Here is a 19,974-nt window from a genome sequence, read left to right as displayed (position 1 = left end):
CGGAGCACAGGCTCCGGACACACAGGCTCAGCGGCCATGGCTCACGGGCCCAGCTGCTCCGTGCCATGTGGGATCTTCCCAGACCGGGGCACGAACCCGTGTCCCCTGCATCGGCAGGTGGACTCTCAACCACTGTGCCACCAGGGAAGCCCAAGAATGACATTTTATAATGATAAAAGTATCAATCTATCTGGAATATATGACAGTTATAAACATATATGCACCTAACAACAGAACCCCAAAACACATGAAGCAAAAACTGACAGAATAGAAGAAATAGACAAACCAACAACAATAGTTGGAGACTTCAATGCCTAGTTTTAATAATGGATAGAACTAGACAGAAGATCAACAAGAAGATTTAACAACACTGTAAACCAACTAGACCTATCAGACATCTCTAGTATACCCCACAATAGCAGTAAACAGCACATCCTTCTCAAGTGCACATGAAGCATTCTCCAGAATAGACCATATGTTAGGTAGCCCATAAAACAAGTCTCAATAAATTTAAAGGCATGGAATCATACAAGGTGTGTCCTTCAACCACAATAGAATAAAATTACATTTTAGTAACAAAAGAAAAAGGAAATTTGGGAAATGTGGAAAGTAAACACCATTCCCCAATAATAAAAGGAAGTGAAGCTCCCTGGAGAAATGGCCGATTCTAGGGCCAGGGTAAAGAAAATACCAGATGAGCCTGCAGCATCTTCTAGTACCAGAAAGTAAGGCAGTCTCAAAAACTAAAAAGGATAGGGGCATGTCAAAGGGATATAGAAGCCAACCTGAAAGTGCTCCCAGTGGCCTAAGCAAGAACAATTTGAGCAACAAAATTAGTAATGTAGTAGTAGATTATAACCCAAAGTACAAAATGAATATCCATGAGTCTGTACTGACAATATAAAAGATGAAAGAATGAAAGAAAGAAAAACCTTACAGAATAATATCAAATAATTTATCTAGCTACTCTCTCTTCCAGGAGATGGAGTTTATTTATTTATATAAATTTATTTATTTATTTTTATTTTTGGCTGCGTTGGGTCTTTGCTGCTGCGCGCGGGCTTTCTCTAGTTGCAGAGAGTGGGGGCTACTCTTCGTCGACGTGTGCGGACTTCTCCTTGCGGTGGCTTCCAGGAGATGGAGTTTAAATACCCCTTGAGTATGGGTGCACTCAGTGACTTGTTTCCAAAAGAGTAGACCATAGGAAGAGGATAAAAAGCAACTTCACAGTGGAGAAATCTGGCAAACACTACCTCACCCAGGTGATTAAAGGTAACACCATCAGTGATAAGTCATGTTGACAGCATATACTTTTGATATGGTGTGATGGGAACGGCACTTTACTTCTGTAGTCTTCTTCCCAAGAACACATTATTCTTGTCTAATTATGGCAAAGACATCAGAGAAATTCCAACTGAAGGATATTCTACAAAGTACTTGACTAGAGGATGCTAAGGAGAATGTTGACTAATGTAATTTAGCATCCCAGATCAGATACTGGAACACAAAAAGGATGTTACAGAAAAACAAGTGAACACCAAATAAAGTGCAGAGTTTAGTTAATAGCAATGGACCAATGCTGGTTCACTACTTGTGACAAACATACCATAGAATGTAAGATGTTAACAACAAAGGAAACTGAGTGAGAGGTATACAGGAACTCTTCGTACTATCTTTGCAACTTTTTTGTAAACCTACAACTATTCTAAAATTTTTAAATCATTAAAAAAACAAACAAAAAAAAACTGATGCCTGCCAATAACCATGTAAGGGGCACTTGGAAGCAGATCTTCCATCAGTTGAGCCTTGAGTAACTGCAGGCCCAGCTGACACTTTTTTTAAAAAATTTATTTAATTAATTAATTTACTATCTTTGGCCACGTTGGGTCTTCATTGCTGCACATGGGCTTTCTCTAGTTGTGGCGAGCGGGGGCTACTCTTCGTTGCAGTGCGTGGGCTTCTCATTGCGGTGGCTTCTCTTGTTGCAGAGCATGGGCTCTAGGTGCACAGGCTTCAGTAGTTGTGGCACACGGGCTCAGTAGTTGTGGCTCACGGGATCTACAGCACAGGCTCAGTAGTTGTGGCTCACGGGCTTTGTTGCTCTGCGGCATGTGGGATCTTCCCGGACCGGGGCTCAAACCCATATCCCCTGTATTGGCAGGCGGATTCTTAACCACTGCGCCACCAGGGAAGCCCCCTGTTGACACTTTTGATTGCAGCTTTATAAGAGACCCTGAGCTAGAGGCACCCATCTAAGCTGCCTTCAGGTTTCAGACCCACAGAAACAATGAAATAATAAAAGTCTGTTGTTTTAAGCTGCTAAGTTTTAGGGTAATTTGTTAACAGCAATACTAAGTAATACAGTATGATTTCTTTTTTTCCCCAGTTTTACTGAGATACAATTGTTACACATTACTGTGTAAGTTTAAGGTATATAGCATAATAGTTTGACTTACATATATTCTGAGATGATTACTGAAGTTTAGTTAGCATCCATCACCTCTTATAAACACAATAAAAAGAGAAAGCAAAAAAAAGAAAAATGTGTCCTTGTAATGAGAACTTTTAGGATTTACTCTCTTAACAACTTTCATACATCATATAGTAGTGTTAATCATAGTCATCATGCTGTATATTACAACCCTAGTACTTACTTGTAAAGTATAATTTTTTTATATATAATATTCAGAAGCAGCCACTGCAAAACATAGGGACAAGATACAGTCAACCTGTTTGAATTATATTTCTCATTATTCGTCATTGTAAGTTAATAAGTTCTCATTCCAGTTTTTACAAGAGATTCTAGACCAAATTTACCTAGCCTGAGCCTATCTCCCTAAACTATCAGAATGTAAAAGCAAAATATACGTTGGTGAATGCCAGCTATATATCCTAGCACATATTAATTTCCTACTAGACACATCCACTTGGATTGTATATGGCACCTCAAAATCAGTATACTCAAGTCCTATATTCCCCATGTCAGTTACTATCACCACCATCAAACCCTAAACCAAAAATAACTCATCCTTGACTTTTTACTATCCATCCACAGCTTCTCTAATCAATCACTAAATCCTGCTGATAATGGCTCCTAAATATCTCAAAGACATGCTCTTATATCTATCCCAGTACCATTGTTCTAATTTAAGAGCTCATCATCTCTGCTGGGCCTTCTTTGCTAGACTGTGGTGAAAATTAGTCACTTAAAGTGCCTCCACCCCCAATATAACCATAGTTATTTGTACACTAAGAGGCATAGGTACATATATGAAGAAACATATTTTTATCTACCACTCAGAAGCTTAAAATCATGAGTGGGGGGAGAGGGGAATGGTCTGTTACTCTTAACGGTACAGTGTTTTCTAAGTTATCAATGTGCTTATAAAATATGAAAAGCAGTACAATAGTTTGATTTAAATTCCTTAAGTAGCTATCTTTTGTAGCTGCTTTCCGTGTTTTTCACAGCAATCCACTGGGACAGAAATAATGTTGAACACTTTTAATTATTTTCAAAAATGAGAAAAAGTGTGCTAGGTGCTTTTTTCCTTTTAAGTTGCAATTTGTTTACTTAGTAATTATTCCAATTGGATGAGACCTTTTGGCTTCCCTAATCCCAGAATGAACACTAGGGTGACTTGAAGATACAAACAAGTATCAAGAATGTAAACTGTAATTAAGTCTTGTCTTCAGAAATAATTTTGAATTATGATGGAGAAGACTATTGCTTTCTAAAGAGAGTAGATATATATGATATAAATCAAAGAACAAGCATTTCATAAAACCTTAGTAAGACAGATTTAGTGTTCAAAAGGCATTAACTACCTTAATTAGACACACTCCTAGAAACTTATTTGTGGGTTTGTTACGTTTTTAGCTTATTTGATTTTCCTGTAGACAAAAATATTGTAATCCAGTTTTTGCGTTATTTCAGAATGCCAGTGGGGGTATGTGAACAACTATCTTAGCCAATTTTTAGTTAATATGCCTTCCCTCACCCAAAAGAGTACAGTCTCTTTCCATTTCTCTTTCTTTTTCAGGCTCTGCATGGAATTTTCCTGTTTCCTTCATCCTGGTGGTATAATCAGGATCACGTGTTAGTTGTCTTGTTTTCCTCTGGGCCGTGTGGGTACTTCTATTTCCTTCTCCTTTTTCATCTCTTCTCTCATTTTGGCCTCTAACAAGACCCTCTGCAGGGTCCCTCTGATCTCTGTACTAATAGGAAAGCACTGAAATGACTAAAAGGAAGACAAAGAGAGAGGAAAAAAAGAAAGCAGCTGGGAGTCCTTAGTTCTAACCATCTCTATGGAAACAATCCCACAGAGACCAATCTGGAAACAATTCAGTACGGACCACTGGAGCAATGGTGAGCCAATCTCACCAAGCCTTACAGGACTCAACTTGCAAATGAGAATAGTTGATAGACATTTTTTTTTTGAGAAAAGTAATAAAATAGGAAGCCAAATAAAAATTAAGTTTACCCCTATATAACGTACTTTTTTTTAAACTCAAAACTTCCTACTTGCTGTAATAATAAAAAAGTCAAAGGCATGCATGTGCTAATTTCAAGTCCTTCCCAAGCATTCACACTGGCAAACAGCAGAATGCCCAATACAACGAAATGTGGCCAAAAAAACAAAGAAAGCATTGCAGTTTGGTGGCGAAAAGTCTTAAGAATGCTTTTAGGATTATGGCCCGTAACAATAAAAGTATGTGGAGAGAATGCCAAACTCATTCAGGCAGTAAACAGATTGTTTGAATTCACGCAAGGGGTAAAAGGGATTACAGAATTCCATCTACCAAATCAGATTGAAAGACAGAAAGGATAAAGTAGTGATGTAATTTGAATCCAGGGAAGTACTCCACCTGAGGCGGGAGCTTGGAGTCTTACTAATAAAGCAATTATTAGAGAGAGAGAAAAAAAAAAGAAAGCTCCCCTGACACCCTCACAGTGTCAGACACCAAGATATCAAGTTTCAGTCCTGTTCAAGAGTCTCCAGCCAATAAACCGTTAACTGAAGGTCTCCAGAGATGCTAACTGCAGTGTTAGTTAGAAATAACTTCAATTTGGGGACTTCCCTGGCAGTCCAGTGGTTAAGACTTCGCCTTCCAATACAGTGGGTGCGGGTTCGATCCCTGGTCAGGGAGCTAAGATCCCACATGACTTGGGGCCAAAAAACCAAAACATAAAACAGAAGCAATATTGTAACAAATTCAATACTTTAAAAATGGTCCACATCGGGCTTCCCTGGTGGCGCAGTGGTTGAGAGTCCGCCTGCCGATGCAGGGGACACGGGTTCGTGCCCCGGCCCAAGAAGATCCCACATACCGCGGAGCGGCTAGGTCCGTGAGCCATGGCCCCTGAGCCTGTGTCCGGAGCCTGTGCTCTGCAACGGGAGAGGCCACAACAGTGGCCGCAAGGTCCACTTCTTAAAAAAAAGAAGTAACTTCAATTTGCCTAAAATGATGTTTGTTCCCTTAAAAGTTATTTGCATCTCCAGGTAGGTACATAGTGCTTTAAGACCCTAAGCCCCTGGAGTAAAAACCACTTGGGTTTAAATCCTAGCTTCTGCCACTAGTTGTGTGACCTTTTTACATTTCTCTAGAACTCAGGCATACCATCTGTAAAATGGGGATAATAATTATTATTTTTCAGGGTTATAAAGAGTCAGTGAATTGAGCACAGCACCTAGCTCAAGCAAGCTCTCAATAATTGTGAGCTATCTTTATTACATTATCCAGTTTCGTTTTTCTATTTCTTGTAAATGATGACATTGTCCCTTCTCCCTTTCCCTAAGGGTTATTTTGAGGGAGTGGTCTCAAAAAAGACAGTAGGGCATTATGACCCAGACAATTCCTACTGTCGCACGTCTTACGCAGGTTTGAGAATGAATTAAAGCCACGAAATGGAAGTTTCCATTATAAGACGGTAACTGACCTCCTATCTCCACCCTACACACTGCAAACCTCATGAAGGAAAAATTATTCAAGCTTCTCCACTGCTAATACCCCTTGCACCCCCTCATCCCACTCTCGACGGGCTTCCTACTGCCTGTAGTACAAAGTACAAAGTCTTTGGATACTGAAGGTGTACAACTTAGGTTCGTCCACATTTGCAACCTTCGGGAACATTCGTGTACTCTAACTCATTTTCTTCTCTCCCTCGCATTTGACATACGTTCCTTCGCTTGCACTTTAACTTGCATTGATCTCGGTACCAGGACTGCCCTCCACTCTTCTTACAGAAATTAGGCTTGCTTGTTTTTGGGTTTTGTTTTTGTTTTTCCCTAAAAGCTGTCACTAGCAACCTCGGTGGTATGCGAGCCAGCACAACCAAAAATTATTAGGCGTCACTTGTTCGCGCAATTTTCAAGCATGCAAAGCACTATTCAGAAAACAACCCGAAATCGGGTGCCTCAAGCGGCTGATGGGTCACTGAGATTACAAAATGGGAGACATTACAGGTGAGAGAGAATGCGAAAGCGAGGAGTGATCTGCAGGGAAACTTCAATCATGAACATCCTCCCCCTCGCCTCCAACGAGGCCCACGTTGGGGCGGCTGGGCCGGCAGTGCCAATGCCGGGGGAAGGAGCCCCGGCCCAAGAACCTAAATCAGGGCCTGGTGGACACTCTTGTACCTTCCCAGCTGAGAAGCCCTACTATTTTTACCGCATAATGCAAACATGGTGGACAAGAAATGCCCTCCCCGCGTTTGGCAGCCGAACCACGTGTCTCCCTTTCCACGCAGGTGACGCTGAGGTAGGGGCGGGGCCTTTACCGAACTTGTTCTTGGCGCGGCAGAGCAGCAAAGAACTTTTCCACACCCCGACGCCACGGTTCCTGCAACACAGGACCACTATTGCCTCTTCACATCCTCCCCGAGAGAGCAGAAAGGTGACCTCTGAGGATCTGATAGTTTTATGGGAACCAAAAAGGTGGAGTTCGCAACCTCTTTAACTGGACAACCTCCAGGATTCTCTCCACCTCTCCCCGCAAAAACCGGGCTTCTCACCAACGCGCAAGCGCACTTCCTGCTGTCCGCTCCAAGGCTGGGCCGACTCTCTTGTCTCGCGTGAGTGGGGCCTGCCGGTCTTCCTCCCTCTCGCTCCACCCCCTCCTCCTCGCTCGCTCTCTCCCATCCCCCCAAGCCAGTTGCTCTGCTGCGCAGCTCCCTTAGCGGTTGCCGCCGCCGGAGACGGTTGGAAGAACCGTTGCGGGAGCGCTGCACGAGGCGGGCGACTTCTCCCTGCTCACGACCGTATCACCTGAGCACCGGAGTCGGTGCTGCTGTCGCCCGACAGGGTATCTGAAGTAAAAGGGGGTAGGTTGGGCTGGTGGTTTCGAGAGCGGAGTCGGGAGAAGGACGAAAGAGCGACTGGGAGGGGGTGGGGCTGCGGGGGGGAAGTGTGGAGGTCGCCGCTCGGAGGCGGCCAGGCTGCGCCTCCCAGGCGATCTCCCACTTCAAGGAGGGCGGCCTGCCGGGGGGAGGATTTACTCAGGTGGAATTCAGTGAACGAAACCGAGCCCCGAAGTGGGGGTCATCCAGCACTTCTCCTTTCCCTGCTGGTTTGGCCTCCGCCATTTTGGGTACGGCGGCGCGGCCACCTCAGCTTCCCGCCCTTCTCCTCTCTTTCTGTTTCTTGCCCCTTAGCTTCCGAAAACTGATTTATAAGTCCGGGGGGTGGTTAAAGGTCCGTGGAAGGGATGAGGGTGGGGAAGGAAGCGAGCAGGGAAAGGCTGGGCACTTGGGTGGCGGGAGGATCTGGGCCGTCGGGCGCGCTCCCGATGGAAATGGCGCCAGATGGGCCTGGCCTCCCACTGCGGCCTCCCTTCCTCCGCAGTCTCGGCTGGGCTACCTGGGCCGGCGGGACTGCGAGTGACTTCTGACGCAGATTCCCAAGATGAGAGAGGCTGGAGCTGGGGGAGGAAAGCCAATGGCGACGAAGGCGCTCAACTCCCAAATCCAGGACAAAGGAGCCAGACGGCCTCCTTTGTAATTCCGCCGCCCGGTGGCGAAGGTTTTTAAGCCAGGCTTGGCTGCCGGGCGGGGAGGGGGGGAAGGGGCGTACTCTCCCTAGCTCTTTGGTCTCTAGGGCAGCTAGATAAACGAAAAGTCTCCGGGGCGGAATAAAGGACGCTTAGCCGGCCCTTATAGTCCAGATTTGGAACTTCGAAAAGAGTACGTACTCATTTTCCAAAGGGTTGTTTTTTCCACGCTTCTCTTAAACGTATCGAAAGACTTTGTGGGTAATTGTAAGCAGAAAAGGGTGACTTACCAGATAGGAATGTGAAATGGACTTATTTCAAATAGGTCGTCTGGATCCAGTGAACTCTGGAACTAGGCTTTTGGAACCTGTGGGCGGGGGTGGGATGGGTTAGCAATGGTTTTGTGTAGTTTGGTAAATATTGATGGGGTTATAATTTAAGTAGGAGTCTTATTTTGGGGAAACGGTTGTTAAAACACAACCAGTGATGGCAAAACTGTGTGTATAGGAATTGAATGATTAAATCTCCAAGGGTTGGATTTTGTGCAGAGATTGGGGATTAAGGCTGTAGAAGTAAGATACTTCAAAATACAGTTAGGGTTTATTTTCTTTTGGTAGCTAAGCATTTTTTCTATTTGGTGTAGGACTGTAGTAACGTTTTGACCAAGAAAATAAGCCTGCTCAACAGAAAGACAAACTGCAAGTTCAGTCATGTGATGCTGTGATGATTTTCGGCCCTCAGAACAGTCGGAGAACTGGTTCTGTAATTTTCACTGAAGACCATACAAAAGGGACAGGCAGGCTATCTATTTTTCCAGCTTTAAAAACAAAAAACTCTTCCTGTTGTTGAAGATGTTTTATGATTCTTGTGGACTTTGAAAAGACAGCCCAGAGTTTTCTATACTAGTTTCCTAGTATGTGATGTAACAGTTTCCTTGACTGGATTACTCTAGAAACCTTTTTTTTCCTGCTCTTTTTCATCTGCATCATAATCTGGAAATCCATCTAATTGCCTTTATATTTTTAATAACTGTGTTCTTCTGGTGTTCTTGGCTGAACTGCAATGGCTGGTAACATTGTTCTAGAGAAGAACTTGATCATTTTAGAGACCTCACCACCTTTAGGTACTAGAGGTGTCTCTAATTTTGTTTTCATTTAAAATTAATGATGGGACTTTCCTGGCGGTCCAGTGGTTAAGACGCCATGCTCCTAATGCAGGGGGCACGGGTTCCATCCGTGGTCGGGGAACTAAGATCCCACATGCCTCATGGTGTGGCCAAAAAAATTAAAAATTCAGTTAAGGAGCAAGCACAGTGAAAGGGAAATGACGTAAAATTACCATGTTAAGCATTTCATCACCACTTATTGACCAAATTTTGAAGTTCCTTCTCATTTTTTTTAGCAGCAGTGGACTACCATTTAGAAAGTTATTAATGCATCAAACTCTTACTGTATGTATTATACTTAGGAAAATAGTATATGCCTCTATGTTATAAAGGGATTTTATCTCTTGGCCTCTGTTAGATGCTCTTTCTTAACAACTTTGGGATACAGTTCACATACCATAGACTTCACCCATTTAAAATCACACAACATGTGGTCTTTTGTGACTGGCTTTTTTCACTTAGCATAATGTTTAGGAAATTATATTTAAAATCTCATACAGAACTGACTGAAGTTATTTTAGTATTTCAACTGCTGGTATTTTAATTGGTGCTAACACTAGGAATTCTTTAAAAAGCATTGTGATTAGCCATGACACTGTTGCGAAGAAAGGTTGAGGTGGATTATCCTGAATAATTAGGAAATGCCATTTAGGTAGTTGCCGAGACAGCTTTATTAAGGTATTAGAGCAGATTGTCCTTTTTTATGTGTTTAGAGTTCGTCTTAGTTTTGTTTTGTAAATAGAATTCTAGGTTCAAATTTTGAGTTTTGAAGAGATAGTAGAGTATGGCTTTGTTTATTGTGTACTCTTCATACACATGGGATGGAGAGTCACCCTATAAAATAGTTTGTCTTCCGAATCTGCTTAATTTATCCTGATTTAAAATTGTGTTAACAGCTTGGTATTTTTTATAGGCTATGTTTGTTGTTTTTATATAGGTCTCATTGATATAGGCTGATCCAAAAATCAGAACTAGTTTGCTTGCCTAGTATTTCTTGGAAAGTGCTAGTAAGATTTATAGTAAAGATATGTCAGGTTTTTTTTGTTTTTGTTTTTGGTATTTGTTCCTGAAACAGTACTTTTACATTGAAAAAAAGGAATGTTCTAAATGAAATAAAGCCACCACATCTGCGGTCTTTTCACAATAGATTAGATTGGTTTTGCAAAGTTCTTAAGTTTTTCATGAGGAAGTTAACATTTGAGGTTAGAGCCTCCCTATTTTTTCCTATTCTGTTCTTAAATTCCCCTTTGTAGAAAACAGTTTTTAGGTTGCTGACAGTTTTTGTTAAGAAAATCATAAAGATCTCCAAAATGTCTCAATTTTTTTCTCAAAGCCTACTTTCAGGGTGACTCTAGAGCTATTTTTTTAATTGTCTAGCTAATCACATATCCTAGTAAACATTTCCAGAGACCCCTTTTTTTCCTCTTTCTGCTTTAGACAGTTCCTAAGGACACTTGAAAACTTAAGCCTTTGTTGACTTTGAAAAAGACTTGTTGTAACAGTCCTTATTTCCTTTCAAGATTCAGGATGGTTTCCTATTCTTTAAGGTTCAGTTATTTTGTTTGTGGGTTATTTCATTAGTTTTACAGGGCCCCTTAAAATCCAGTAACAATGGCCACCATTGAATGATAACCATGTTGCAGACCAAGCACGAATTCCTTAACAGTCCAGTGAGGTTTAAGTACCACTGCTGCACTTTACAGTTAAATGCAGAGGTTAAGTAGTTTGCTTAAATTAAGTAGCCAGTGAGTGGCAGACTAGGGATTCAAACCCAGGGTTTCCTTTCTCTTAAAAGTTCTTCCCAGTTATTTGTGTGCATAATAATTCGTTGTAATGTCAGATAAAAATTTGTATTCCTATTTTGAACATCTGTGTCTAGAGTGGCACTTAGCGTTCAAAAAAAAACAGTGAAACCAGTACCAAATGTGATTCATGTGATTCGTATGCCAGAGGTATTTGCTTAATAACCACATTTGGATAATTTCTACATTAGCTTGTTTTAAATGTGTGGATTCTAGGGAAAAAATTTTACTCTTTTGAGATGCTTCCCCTAACAGTTGCACTGATAATTAGATTATGTGAAATATTAGTGAATACTGTTTATATGAAATATAATCCTCAAGCTTAAAGGAATCAAGTGAACAAATTGTTTTGTTTACAGGGGAGGAGGTGGTGAGGGAAAGGTTTGAAATATTCAGGTGAGTAGGATTCCTACAGCTGCATAGTGAAATTTATAAGGTGTGGTAAGTTTCTGCAGCTGAAGGACTTCTGCATTAACCTCTTTAAAATGTTCCGGGAATTTTAAAAGAAAGGATGATTGTGTCTTGGGAAGAGAATTTGGTGGATGGGTTCTTTTTTGGGTGGGGGGAAGGAGGGTGTCTGGTACCGTTTTTTAATACTTTTTGAATGTGATTGCATTACTTTTTTAAAAGTTCTGTTTAAAGTAGTGAGTAAACTGGTTTTTAATATTACTGTCTTCAATAATTTCTAAACAGGTGGCTTCAAAAAACTGAAAGCCATTCACTCTTGAGTGCCCTTTTATCTCAATTTTAAAAGTCAGCCTAATTAACTCAGTAATTGTAAAACTTGCTTTTGGGGAGTGTTTAAATCAGGTTTAAACACAGATAGGAATTTTTCCCCCTTCGAAAACAATTTGGTGTGTTCAGAAATATAGTGCATCTATTAAGTTGAGACTTAATACCATTTTTCCAACATCAAAGGAGAATACTCATTGTACTTGTGACTTAGGCTCTTACTGTGAATGAATGATGGTACTATGTACTACTTTTGGGTAATTAAGTTTTAAAGAATTTGTGTAACTATTCAAGTGAATAATAAAACCTGGAAAATTTGAGATGTGAGGAAGAGGCTAGAGTTGACATTAAGATGACAGGGTGAAGAAATAGAGTTTGAAGACTGATGGTGGAATTATGTAAGTTTTCTTAAAATTGGTTAATATATAATATTTGATACTTAGAAATTCAGTACTTTGAGGGGGGGGGTTCAGGTTTCACTGCCTTTTCCCAGTCTTTTTGTCTACCCCCAAATAGAAAGGTGTTGTACCGTTGTATCGTGATGCTGTCACTGAAGTCACTGAACCATAGTTAACATTTCCTGTTGTGCACCCACTGAGAGGTGTTTCTTCAGTACCTCTGGCAAGAGTATATTTTGATTGACTGCTTTATGTGCTTGTTTATTTTTTATAGCATTTAAATCAAACGGTATTGAGATGGATTGGGTTATGAAACATAATGGTCCAAATGACGCTAGTGATGGGACAGTACGACTTCGTGGACTGCCATTTGGTTGCAGCAAAGAGGAAATAGTTCAGTTCTTTCAAGGTACCTCTAGTATTAGTCAAAGTTTAGTAGTATTTTAATTTTATATTTCTATTACTCAGTTTTTAATTTGTAAAACCCATTTGTTTGGGGGACTTTTTGATTTGAGTATATCTGGGTTAATGTATTAAGTTATGAAATGTGCTCCAGTTAATATTCAATACAGAATGTGTAAAAATATATAAAACCTAATACGCAATAAACTTAATTGAGAGTAATTATATGTGTTGAAATGAATCATGAATTAGCATATGGAGCATAGTTAAGTTTGATTTTTTTTCCATGTAATATTAGGTGGGCTTTTAGAGTGTGTGTGTAATTTTAAAAGACATTGGTCGCAGAAAAATTTTTATGTAATCCAATAATATTTGAAAAAATCTTCCTTTTATATTATGGGGTGATGGGAAAACTAAGCTTTTTTGTTTTGTTTTGTTTAGACTTGTTTTAAATATTTGATTCAGATGGGAATGTTTCAGCCTTTAACACTGTTCCCCTTGATGGGGTTATTTGTCCTTGGGTTAAAGGGTTGGAAATCGTGCCAAATGGGATAACATTGACGATGGACTACCAGGGGAGAAGCACAGGGGAGGCCTTCGTGCAGTTTGCTTCAAAGGAGATAGCAGAAAATGCTCTGGGGAAACACAAGGAAAGAATAGGGCACAGGTGGGGATGGAGAGTTTGGGATGGTGTTAAATTTTTATTTTTGGGGGTTGTGGGTCACTATTGCTTAAATGGGGGGGTAACAGTAACATTTTTCTGGGGTAGTTTAAAAGAATTGATAATTATCTAAATTTAACTTGGAAACTACAGATTTGGGTGGGGAATTAATGCTATAATAGTTTGCTTAAATTAAAATTAGATTGTTTCCATTTTTTGTAGGATGTTGTTGATAAATGCTTTTGTATAATCACCTGTTTTCTCTAAACACCTATTACATACTAAAGGAAACAAGCTTAAAATTATATTTTGTGAATTGTTTTCAAATGATTTGTATGTAAAACTTAAATATTAATTATTTAAGTTTGTAGGTGTAAAAAATGTTATTAATAACTTTTGGTGTATTTAGGCAATTTAAATTGGGTTATATCTAGATGTAGAAAAACTTACTGCATTTTGCCCAATATTTTATTTACTCTAGTACGTTTATGCTGAAACCTGTACCTTAAACCATTTTCAAATAGGTATATTGAGATCTTCAGAAGTAGCAGGAGTGAAATCAAAGGATTTTATGATCCACCAAGAAGATTGCTGGGCCAGCGACCGGGACCATATGATAGACCAATAGGAGGAAGAGGGGGTTATTATGGAGCTGGGCGTGGAAGTATGTATGACAGAATGCGACGAGGAGGTGATGGATATGATGGTGGTATGTGTATCTAATGAACAAAGGTTCTGTTGTCATTTTCTTAATGTTCCTGACACTTTGTCAAGAAATACAGAAATGGCAGTAATTCAGTACCTACTAGGTTTTAAAACCTGTTCATGAAAGGATGGATTCCCATGGCCAGCTGTGGGACTTGACTGATGCACATATTGGCACCTGGTTTACTTAACACAAAAATTTTTTTAAGATTGTTACGTTTTGACATTTTCTGTTTGGCATCAGGGTGAAAATTAATTTTGATGTCTAAATGTATCCTTTTCATATTTTTAATATCCACCAAGTGTTAACTGATTTTTTCATATGCACTAAGTTGGAAGTTGCAAACTTTGTGGGAGGGCGGAGTTGCCAGACTGCTTGCCACAAAACATGCTTTTGTAAACTGGATTATAGAATTTGTCTCTTCAAAGCTTATTCATGTATTTCTCCTTAATCATGTATTTCTCCTTAAATTACACAGGTTATGGAGGTTTTGATGACTATGGCGGCTATAATAATTATGGCTATGGAAATGATGGCTTTGATGACAGAATGAGAGATGGAAGAGGTAAAATATATATTAAAGACATAGTCATTTTTAGGTGTAGTCATTTTTAGGTGAATTTCAGTATTTGCTTTACATGCACTTAGTGGTAATATAGGTGACTTGTATACAAAAGTCAACTCAGGCATATTTCAGTGCATTCCTGGACTGTGTTCCTGCATAGGGCTTTATACAGATGTATACTTACAGGAAAATTCTCCATTTGATATTTAGAACAACTATAAGTATTAAGATTTCTTGGGATTGTCAAAAAAAAGGGGTGTAAATAGGAAAAGGTGTGTATAGGGAAGAAATAATCTTTGGAAATCTTATTCTCTAGGTATGGGAGGACATGGCTATGGTGGAGCCGGTGATGCAAGCTCAGGTTTTCATGGTGGTCATTTTGTACATATGAGGGGATTACCTTTCCGTGCAACTGAAAATGACATCGCTAATGTGAGTATTTTAGTAATTTATTAGTGACTTTATGCATAATCGTAGTCTCTAAAGTTTGAAAACTCTTTAATGTACTCATCTTTTTAGTTTTAATGTCAAAAATCCCTTTAATAGGAAAATACATATGTCCTTACCTTCACTAGTTGATGAATATGTGTCCGTTGTGTACCACCCTACATAGGATTCAAGCAAGTTAAAAGCTACATTTATAAAGTCCAGTTAATAATTTCGTGTAAGACTGACGAGCAGAGTGGTGATGACTGGCATATTATTTCTGTGTGTCAAGTTTTGAAAGTGTTGTAAATATGTGATAAGTCAGTAAGTTTTAGTGGTGTGGTTTAGCTTTCTAGGCTTATGTGGTGATCAGAAATTGAACTGAAAATAATGGTAATAGATGCTGCTATTACTGATTTGAAACTGGTTTGTTTCACATTGGTTAGAGAATCAGCAAATTTCAGCCCATGGGGCCAAGTCAGTCACTGAGTAGAGACCCAGTGGCCTACAAAGCTGAGGGTATTTATTTATCAACTAGCACTTAAAATTTTGCTGTTGATCTTACTGAGAACCAATTGGACTAAGTTCCAGGTGCCTTTTGGGGTCACTTAAATCTGGTTAACTTGTGATTAGAACTAAATGATGTATTTTGGGAGCTCTGCATATACAGTGGGTAGGTTTATCAAGCTCCATTGTTCTGAGTCATTTAACACCCAATTTCTCTGCATATGTCAGTCTCAGGTGACTTTTTAAAAACAATTTTGAAATACCTTTCTTGGGAGTGGGCCAGGGGAGCTTACTCTTCTGCCTCTCAGTATAGTAAGGAAAATATGGCTTTTTCATTTGTTGAAGGTAAACTGTTCTCTAACTTAGAAATGTTTTTTAAATTTAATATCCCCTGGCTTATTTTTGTTGTTGTTGGTTTTTTTTGGTTTTTGTGATAAGCGGGCCTCTCACTGTTGTGGCCTCTCCCATTGAGGAGCACAGGCTCCGGACGCGCAGGCTCAGTGGCCATGGCTCACGGGCCCAGCCGCTCCGCGGCATGTGGGATCTTCCGGACTGGGGCACGAACCCGTGTCCCCTGCATCGGCAGGCGGACTCTCAACCACTGCGCCAACAGGGAAGCCCTCCCTGGCTTATTTTAAAAGAGATCTCTTCTTTGCATTTGTTTTAATATACTTAAAACCAAAGTGTGTGGTAATTGGCTTTCGATAATCTAGATAGAAAAATAAAATAAGTGTTTTCTTTAGTTCTTCTCACCACTAAATCCAATCCGAGTGCATATTGATATTGGAGCTGATGGCAGAGCAACAGGAGAAGCAGATGTAGAGTTTGTGACACATGAAGATGCAGTAGCTGCCATGTCTAAAGATAAGAATAACATGCGTAAGTGGTATATCTTTCTCATTTGTAATTCCTCAAATGTAAGAGGTTCTGGGATCTGTAGGTAACTCTTAGCAGTCTGGGGCCTGAAACCATGTGGCCTCTAATAAGTTCAGACTTCAGTGGCTTTCTAGGGGGCTTTCTGTTGAAGTTTACTCAGACTCTTAATGCTTGATAGATTATTAGAGTTTAAGTTACTAAAGAGAAAAAAATACATATGTTTTTTGTACTTGCCTGAGTTTCTATGCCATTTGCAAATTGTTTCATAATGTATTCGTTGATAACTTGGGTAAGTTATTCCTGCATGTCATCAAATCTGTTTTTAAGCCATTAAATTTTAAACTCCACTAGTGATTCCCAAATCTGGCCACACATCAGTCACTTGATACTTAATAAGTTGTTCCAGACCCTACCCTCAAGTTAACCCTCAATATTCTAATTCAATACTATGAATGGGCCTGGAATATATTTTTAAGACGTATACCAGCAGGTTCTAAAATAATGTCAGCCCTTTTACAGATAAGGAAACTGAGGCGTCAAACACTTGTTACTTGTTCAAGCTTGAACAGTTTGAACAAAACTTAGATTTTAGTCCTATCTGGCCTTCACTTTGTCACTCCACTAGGAATTTGCAAGCATACTTTTTCAAGTTAATATCAGCCATTCAACCTTTTGACACTTCTGCTGATAAATTTGATCCATCATTCCTTTCTCCCATATTACTTTTTTTTCCCTAAAGAACATCGATACATTGAACTCTTCTTGAATTCAACTCCTGGAGGCGGCTCTGGAATGGGAGGTTCTGGAATGGGCGCCTATGGCAGAGATGGCATGGGTATGTAAAGTTTTTAAAACAAGCTGACTTAGACACTTAGCAATCAGTCTCAAACTTTTTTTCTTTTTTTAAAGATAATCAGGGAGGCTATGGATCTGTTGGAAGAATGGGAATGGGGAACAATTATAGTGGAGGATATGGTACTCCGGATGGCCTGGGTGGTTATGGTAAGTGTCTGATTACTCTGGTTCAGTTTGTGTTAGTCCCCTTATGTGGTGCAGAGTTAAAGTTCATTTATTATTCTTTTTTTAAAAAATATTTATTTACTTATTTGGTTGCGCTGGGCCTTATTAGTTGCAGCAGGCGGGCTCCTTAGTTGTGGTTCACTGGCTCCTTAATTGCAGCATGCATGTGGGATCTAGTTCCCTGACCAGGGGTTGAACCTGGGCCCCCCTCTGTTGGGAGCGTGGAGTCTTACTGTGCCACTAGTGAAGTCTCTTTTTTTGTTGTTTGTGTTTTAATTGGAGTATAGTTGATTTACAATGTTGTATGTATTTTTAATATCTTATGCATTTATATCTTCTAAACGGTTCTTAATGTCTTTTTTCCCCTAAGGCCGTGGTGGTGGAGGCAGTGGCGGTTACTATGGGCAAGGTGGCATGAGTGGAGGTGGATGGCGTGGGATGTACTGAAGCATAACCACCGATATAAAAGTCCTGACAACAGCATCTGGTCTACTAGACTTTCTTACAGATTTAATTTCTTTTGTATTTTAAGAACTTTATAATGACTGAAGGAATGTGTTTTCAAACTATTATTTGGTAAAGCAACAGATTGTGATGGGAAAATCTGTTTTCTGTAGGTTTTATTTGTTGCATACTTTGACTTAAAAAAATAAATTTTTATATTCAAACCACTGATGTTGATACTTTTTATATACTAGCTACTCCTGAGGATGTGCTGCTTTCATAAGATTTGGGTTGATGTATTTTACTATTAGCTCTACAAGAAGTAGTTTAGTGTAATCTTAGAGGACAGTGGTTCACCTCTGCATAAACTACAAGTCTTAATAAGCAGACATCTAGAATAGAGCTTGGAAAATAATTAGTGTAACTCTTTAATAATTTCTCCTTGACAATACTGTAAATATAAAACCTTAAAGATGAGTTTAGGTGGCTTCAGGAGTATAAATTCAGCTAATTCTATATTATTCTTTTTCAAAAGTCATTTATCAGGCATAGCTCTGAAATGTTAATGATCTAAGAGGTATCTGGCTATATGAATATTCATAATTGTGCAGATGGGAGTGTTGAAAGTTTAAATTCTAGCCCTAGATTTTAGAATAAATCCCCTCAGCACTTGACTGACGTACCAAAAAAATGTTTCCCAAAAGTGATAGTTGTAAGTTCTCAAAATGTCTTAGACTAAGTTAAGGTTCTCAGTGACATGAGAATTCAGTGCAAGTACAAAGATATTTACCATGGAGTATAATTAATTCTCACAGATGTATTTTCAGTTTCCAGCCCAATAGTTAAAGCATATGGTTTTTTAGTAACAACTGTATAGATGACTACTTTAAAAAAAAAATGTAAGACACATGTCCATGTCTTGAGAGTCTTGCGATTGGATTTTGCATCTGATATGTTTGGAGTTTTAGAGCCATTGTGTTAAAAAATTATATGTAGCAAGGAAAAGGTGCTTTTTTACTTTTAATCCCTTTAATCAATATGGCTTTTTTCCAAATTGGCTAATGGATCAAAATGAAACCTGTCAATGTGAATTCAGTTATTGAACTTGTTACTTGTTTTTGCTAGAAATGTTATTAATGTAATAAATATCATTGTGGGAGATAAGAGTAATGGCGTCTGTCCTAGAATGCTTTGTGTCAGTTACTGATTATAAATCAAATTGGTAGAAGGTACTATGTCTAATTGAAGATTAGACAGAGTGACTAAGGAATGATTTCTCCTTGTTAGAGAAGGCAGCTTGATAACATAAGTGGAGCCTATCAACTGGAGCAGTGATTCATCTTATTGCGTGTACTCCCTTAATTACCTATTTAAGTACTAGGCTCATACCACTTTTTTAAAAAAGATGACGTGCTTTTATTTCCCCAGGATTACCCTATTAAAACGTACGCCTTCTAAAGTGGGCTAATTTTTCATATCTTTTATTTGTTATATAAAATTCACATTTTAAAACTGTGGATAGAAGAATTACAATCACAATTCCTTGGCACCATGATAGCATTACTGTGGTAGTACTCCTAGATGAGGGAATGGTATGTGAAGTTCACAGAGTACAAATTGACAGTTCTGTAACATAAAATCCAAAATTAGTAGAATGGTTTCTAGATAAAAGTCAAAACAAAATGGAGCAACTTGTATTACTGTCATAAAAGCCTGCCTACAAAAAGCCCAAATCAATGACGATGACATGAGTTTTGAGTGGCAAAGAATTTAAAGGGGGACTAAAAATCATGGTTTATTTGTTGAATGAAACCAGCCTTGGAATTTAAGAAAATCACATTTTAAATTTAAGCAGTTATCAAAAAACAGTATTTGAAACTTTTCATTTTTGCTTATTCTCATTTTCAGCAATCATAAAAATGTTAATCCAATCCCATCAGTACAAAATAGTTCCAAGAATATAATTCATGTCTCAAATATTTCTATCAGAGCATTAAGGACCACCTATAAATCAGTATGTCAGTTCTAACTGAACACCGAAAATTGGATTAGGGAGAAGATAAATCCGAAAGTAAAACAATGGTTTCATACTTTGGCAATTTAGAAAATTAAATAATTTTAAACTTCAATGGAAGAATGTACTCTGAGGAAACAATCCTAGAGAATAAGCAACCATTTCCTAGCGGGGAGGGAGGCAGCCATGATTCATTAATGCTCTTAGGAGTAATGTATATACCTATGACATGTTTAAAAAGTTCTCAGACTTTAAAGTGCATGATTTAAA

General features: G+C 39.1%; 1 protein-coding gene across 3 annotated transcripts; it reads left to right on the top strand.

Annotated features, from left to right (window-relative positions):
* The first annotated feature begins 7,106 nt into the window (after positions 1-7,106).
* Positions 7,107-18,860, top strand: HNRNPH3 (heterogeneous nuclear ribonucleoprotein H3). Of its 3 annotated transcripts, none has more exons than XM_007456461.1 (10): positions 7,107-7,302; positions 12,358-12,492; positions 13,014-13,152; positions 13,671-13,810; positions 14,331-14,417; positions 14,734-14,849; positions 16,094-16,229; positions 16,966-17,061; positions 17,136-17,228; positions 17,617-18,860. In XM_007456461.1, exons 2-10 carry the CDS (start codon positions 12,381-12,383, stop codon positions 17,691-17,693), a joined length of 996 nt encoding a protein of 331 aa, XP_007456523.1. In that variant the 5' UTR covers positions 7,107-7,302; positions 12,358-12,380; the 3' UTR covers positions 17,694-18,860. The 3 variants fall into 3 exon arrangements, with proteins under 3 accessions (XP_007456523.1, XP_007456521.1, XP_007456522.1); XM_007456459.1 differs by having other exon boundaries at positions 7,144-7,302; positions 13,671-13,855; positions 17,617-18,852; XM_007456460.1 differs by having other exon boundaries at positions 7,163-7,321; positions 13,671-13,855; positions 17,617-17,917.
* Positions 18,861-19,974: the final 1,114 nt, after the last annotated feature.

The sequence above is a fragment of the Lipotes vexillifer genome, unplaced genomic scaffold (assembly GCF_000442215.2).
Source record: "Lipotes vexillifer unplaced genomic scaffold, Lipotes_vexillifer_v1.1 scaffold520, whole genome shotgun sequence".
In the NCBI taxonomy this organism is placed as follows: Eukaryota; Metazoa; Chordata; class Mammalia; order Artiodactyla; family Lipotidae; genus Lipotes; species Lipotes vexillifer.
This window is presented reverse-complemented; position numbering and strand designations above follow the sequence as displayed.

Excerpts from the sequence above, each read along its gene's own strand:
- HNRNPH3 (XM_007456459.1), top strand. The coding sequence starts at position 12,381 with ATGGATTGGGTTATGAAACATAATGGTCCAAATGACGCTAGTGATGGG. Across the intron at positions 13,856-14,330 it reads AGGTGATGGATATGATGGTG|GTTATGGAGGTTTTGATGAC; the intron begins GTATGTGTATCT and ends TAAATTACACAG. Across the intron at positions 14,418-14,733 it reads CAGAATGAGAGATGGAAGAG|GTATGGGAGGACATGGCTAT; the intron begins GTAAAATATATA and ends CTTATTCTCTAG.